The following is a 5,731-nucleotide window of genomic DNA, read 5'->3' on the forward strand; positions in this document are numbered from 1 at the left end:
CACTTTATTGTAATTCCTAGGGAGAACGACCCGAGGTTTGAATACTTCGGTTTATAAAATTAGGGGTTTGTTACTTGTGACAAACAATCTTTTGTATGAAAGGATTTTTGATTGGTTTGGAAACTATACTTGCAACGAGAATTCATTTGTGAAATTCTATACCGTCAAAAATCCAATCATCAAAATGGCGCCGTTGCCGGGGATTTGCAATAGTGTTATGTTATTGGTTATTGTACATATGTGAATAGTATAAATAGTTTGTCTTTTGCTTGTTTACTAGATTTTGTTAGTTTTATTTTGTTTTTCCATAATGAATTATCACTTTGGCTATGAGTTTGGTTCTAATTGTGTTGTAAGAAATGTGGACTTTAATGGCAACATGTACCAAGGATGGAACCAACAAAGATGGGAGGAGCCTCAAGGAATTAATGCTTGTCTTACCATGCATAAGCTGAAGACGGGTGCTACATTCGCCAAAGGTAGAATGGACAAGAATGCCGGAAATGAGAGAAGGAAAGGGAAAGGTGTCCCCTCGCGCGGCGGTCCACTGAGTCTTTTGCCTCTGAAAATATGGGTTATGATTGCCGCGAGGGTTGGATCGACCTCGATCCGGGAGCTGTTTAACATGCAGGCTACGTGCAATGTTTTTTGGGATGCAACCCGTTCAACTGCGGTGTACAAGGTGGCTTCTATGGTGGAACTACCCATCGGTGACTACTACGATGAGCAGCCTGAGCGGGGGTTCCTCTACAGATGTGAGGACGCAGGAAATCCGGCCGCTATATTCCGCATAGGGATGACGGAATTCTTCTGGATTGGTCGCCAAGTCGGAGGGATGAACACCCTGGTTTAGGCCGCCAATGTAGGCAATATACACGTGCGCTACTTCTCTGTGATGCTGATACATACGCCCGGTGTTGGCCACGACGAGCATATCGTCGATGGTCTTGAGATGTATGCCAATGTACGGGCTACTGGGAAAATCGACGCGTGCAGAGAACTGTTTGGGCAGGTGTTCGCGAATCCATTTGTTGGGTTGCACCCGTTGGATCCAAGGAAGCCCGTCCTCTGCCAGTCAAGCATGTGCCCGACGTGGGACCATAGGTGCCGCCAATGCTCCGTCGAGTGTATCGTGCATCCACTGCCTGGCCGAGTCCGAGGTGTTGGATTTCTTTAATCTTTTTAAGTTCAAATGATGCTTCGTTGTAACCATTTTGTTGTTGTTAATTTGTGCCGATGGTATGCGAGTTCACTCAAAGTATGTTCGAGGTTGTCGGTTTTCTCCAGACTGATAAGGAATGTAATTTTATTAGTCAAGACGTTACTAAATAAAAAAAATACTTAGTGTGTCCAAAAAAAATAATGATAAATAATTTTATCCTTTTAATCATGTGTTATTTATTATATTATAAATCATAAATTAAAAAAAATTGTAATAAATAATGGTTAATTGATAACTACTAATATGATATAGTTTATAGCAATAGCAAAGTTAAGATTATTTTACAGATTTTTAAATTTTTTTTAAATTATACTATAAAAAATATTTTATTTTATGTAAAACAATTTAAAAAAATGGCTTAAAAAATGTTAGGAGTATTATAAAAATTTGTAATGTTCTAATGACTTAGGTAAATACATGTATGTACTCAAATTTTAAATAAAATACTCTACATAGTCAATAATAGTCAATAATAATTTAGAAATGAAAGAAAATATTTTATTCCATACAAAACAATTAAAAAATATATTTTATTCTATACAAAACAACTTAAAAAAATGACCAAAAGGATGTTATGAGTACTATAAAAGTTTGTAATATTCTAGTGATTTAGGTAAATACATGATAAAAATATTTTTTCTTTAATTTTTAAATTATTAGTGACTATGTAGAGTATTTCTCTAATGTCCTAAATCATTAGGATATTACAAATTTTTATAGTACTTCTAACGTCTTTTAAGCTATTTTTAAATTATTTTGCATAGAATAAATTATTTTTTTTGTACTATAATTTTAATAAATTTATTACAAAATAAATTTATACATGAAGCATTATATCCACTTTTGTTTAGAATTTACACATGATTATCCCCATATTAAATAGATTTTTATTGTGTTTCTGCTTTTGTACGTGGATGGATCCTAGTTTGAATTGGCAAAATATAGTTTAGGGTTTCTCCCTCTCCTGGATGCTAATAAGTGGAAAAGTAATTTCAAGAACTCCAACAGAGTAAGCGTGTACTTCACGCCGAAGTAGGTTCAAAGGCAGGGGTGCAGGGATACGATGGTAAGGACTAGGGGTGTACTTGCACCCACTTAAATAGAAAGAAAAAGGGTTTGATCTGTCGATCAATAATTTCAAGTTGAAGCAAATTAAAAAATTATCATTTAAATCGATAATTTAATTTAAATTGACCATTTACGGTTTTTTATCGATTTTTTTTGGTGTACGTATGTATCCTACGTCGGGCAGTACTTAGAACGCCATGTTAAGTATACACAATACTATAAGACACCCAAAACAAAATGTTCCCCGACTAAATTACGAAGCAGTGAGCTGAACAATATTACCGGCAACAACTGTATTATTGAAATCTTAAGTGGCGTGCTTTAGGACCATGCTGATAAGCCTGCATGTTAGTTACACACTGAACCGTTGGCATCGACGGCCGTTGGTTCGGGATGGTTATGGGCATGTGACGATAGGGTCGGTATATCCCCACCACGGTGGCACTTGTTTATAAGCTTCCTCTCCAGAGTTGCGACCCTCTGTCCCAAAGCACGCCACCTGGCAGTCTCTTCTTCTTCCCGTTTACGATGTCCGGCGACCAACCTCGCCAGATCAGATGCCTTCCTTTCCAAGGCCAGTACCGTGGACTTCATATCGTGTATCTCATCCGGCACCAGCGGGTCCGTGCCCCATTGTGGCTTGTCTTCATCCCCCGAATCCAGTAGCTCCTCCTTTAGATCCATATCGGCAACCGCCTTACCCCGACTTGTCGAGCACAGAAATCGATGGTATGCGCCTTTCTCCTAACCAATCCTGCCTCGACCATGGAACATTCTTCACGGTTCTCCTCCGTGTGGACGAGGCTCATCAATCCCCCGATCGACAGTCCCTGCAGTACGGCGGGACTCAGCTGCGCCTTCGATCTCGGCATGGAGTCCTGCAGTCTCACACTGTCAGGATGCAATCTCACCTGCACCCGCAGACGTAAAGGTCGAGCGGTGGCTAGAGAAGGCAGGAATTATATTTATTGATGCGCATCGGGAGTCAGCGAGACATGCGGCACACGTTTGGCCTGAAATCGTGACGTTTCCCTAAGTGGGGATAACCGGTTCGAGTTAACAGTTAATTAATTGAAAATTTAATTTTGCGTAGGTGTGTTGGAGTACGGGTCCACTTGAGAAGCTTCAAAAATAAATTCTTTTTTTCTTGACTTATGAGAAGTAACAATATTAATGTCCGTTACAGTTTTTAAAAATAAAAATTGTGGTTTTCTAGTGTGCTATTCATGAGTTTTGGATCAGTTTAAAAAAATGCATTCTCTCATCATTATTTTACTTTCCATCAAATTTTCATAAAATAGAGTTCGTTTTAGCATTACAAATTAGAACATCGAATTATCTATTTACAAGCTAGTTTTAATAATCATTTATTGTTCAATCTAATTTTCCAGAAAGATAATAATTCGGATATTTACACAAACTAGCCCAGATTTAATTTCTCTGAATTTTCGATTTGGAAAATAAAGTTGTTAGGCAAATTAGGCGATGGACACGCGTCCACCCTGGGGTATCACTCAGCAGCATATAATAATTACCAGGCCTTGGGTTCCCGATGTGGCTGTGTGGGGTCCCCTAGGTAAAATTGTAGGGCAGCTCGAGAGGTATTGGGATACTGGTTACTACACCTTGGATATGCTGCGTGCTCGAGTATATCCCTATACAAACCTAGTTGAATAACCCTCCCTCTCTGTTTGGTCCATCAACGCCCATTGAGACTTAGGAAGATGACACGGCATCGTGAAACGGAAAGTTTTTTGACCAACGGATGGAGCATCCATTACGATATGAAATATGGATCCGGGGGGGGTTGAAATATTTTTATTTTATATGTATAGTCCATGATTTATTTAAAGAAAAGGGTACTATTAAAAGTCTTAACAGACTAACAAAAGTGCAACACTCGTGTTACCAACATAGAAAGCAACCAGCGTGGCTGTGTACTGGCCGTCGACCAGCGGAAAATAACGGAAAATATCATAACAAGCTAAGACATGGACAAGTATGATCACCTTTAACCTCGGTTCTCTTACTGGCTGAACTAGTCGCAGTTGGCGTCGCCATTAGCCGCCTGCTCATTGTCATTGCCACGCCTTTCGATGAGGATCGTAAGCTTCTCCTCCAAAGTAACCACCCTTCCTAGCACTTCCTGCCACTTGGCAAGCTGATGATTTTCTTGTTGACGGAGGTTGTTGATATCTGCCTTCAGGTCAGCTACCTTGGCTTCCATTCGCCGAGTCGTGGCGTCCTTCTTCTCCCTTACTAGGGTAAGCAACATATGCTTCCCCCGAATTTCTCTCTCCGCTTCTACCAGCTCCAACTCCATTGCCCTCAGCTTCATGTCAGCCGTCAAATGCACAGTCTTGGCGGTGCTCAGCTGTTCAAGGTACTCCTGGATTTTGGCCTTCAGATCATCTTCCCGCCTTGCCAGTACCTCCTCAACCAGATCACAATCTGCACACTTTCCCTCCGGACGAATGATGTCAATCAGGGCCGTGATCGGTAGGTCTACTAGGCCATCCTGGCGCCTCTGGTTGGTTGGTTTGGTGACAGAGTCTTCGGACATTGTCAGTTCACCCGGCGTGAGTTCTGGACTGGTGTTTATGTTAGGGCAAGCGTGTCTCAAGTATCGTGGTAAGGGAAACTGACAGGTTACGATGGATTTATAACAAGGAGCGTCTGCTCAACAGAAGCGCGTGGGAGACATTTCAGCATCTAACTGGGACAAATGCATCAACGGACAACGGTTATCTATATTGGCTATGATTTCAAAAATTAATATAACCTATTGTTGAGATGTGGACTTTTACTTATGTAACGTACTTCTCCATTCTTATAGACATTAAATTTGACCCCATTCAATCAGGTAATTATGGAATAAGTTGCTGTACTAACTAATGAAATATGAAACTGAAACTGATCGTCGAACTTGAATAGGGAGTAAATAGAAAACCGAGGGCCATCGCATGGCTGATAGTCACAATTGTAAGTTTTCATGCGTGATTTAATTTGATTTTTTTGAGTGATGGGAATAAAAACATTGACATCCGAGGAGAAGGTGCTTAAAAAAGAACAAAAAAAGGAAAACATCCCTATCGTCTGCCAGAAACCAACATAAAAAAACCCGACACTGAACGATGTAACGCATGAGGTCGTGGACGGATTTTCCGCCTAAGTCTAAGCCGTAAGCTGAGAGCATTAACACTCATGGCAACAGAGTAGTACAGAAGCAACGAAACAACATAAATAATAAGTAGGAGCATCCAAGCGAGGATGGAAATGGAATAACGAACGGTGTCATGGGCTCGACGCACCAGGAAGATTAGCCCCGGCACTATCGTCGCCTGATTGTGTCAGGTGATGAGAGGATAATTTATACGCTTTTTGGCATTGTTTTTAGGTAGTTTTTAGTAAGTTCAAGCTACTTTTAGGGATGTTTTCATT

The 5,731-nt window shown here is 40.3% G+C and overlaps 1 protein-coding gene across 1 annotated transcript; it reads left to right on the plus strand.

Annotated features, from left to right (window-relative positions):
• Positions 1-379: 379 nt before the first annotated feature.
• On the plus strand, positions 380-853 carry LOC107458765 (uncharacterized). The gene has a single exon (XM_016076965.1). The coding sequence runs from the start codon at positions 380-382 to the stop codon at positions 851-853; it is 474 nt and encodes a 157-aa protein (XP_015932451.1).
• The last annotated feature ends 4,878 nt before the right edge of the window (positions 854-5,731 follow it).

The sequence above is a fragment of the Arachis duranensis genome, chromosome 7, assembly GCF_000817695.3.
Source record: "Arachis duranensis cultivar V14167 chromosome 7, aradu.V14167.gnm2.J7QH, whole genome shotgun sequence".
In the NCBI taxonomy this organism is placed as follows: Eukaryota; Viridiplantae; Streptophyta; class Magnoliopsida; order Fabales; family Fabaceae; genus Arachis; species Arachis duranensis.

What these genes read in the sequence shown, in the direction of transcription:
- LOC107458765 (XM_016076965.1), top strand. Translation starts at nt 380, where the DNA reads ATGTACCAAGGATGGAACCAACAAAGATGGGAGGAGCCTCAAGGAATT.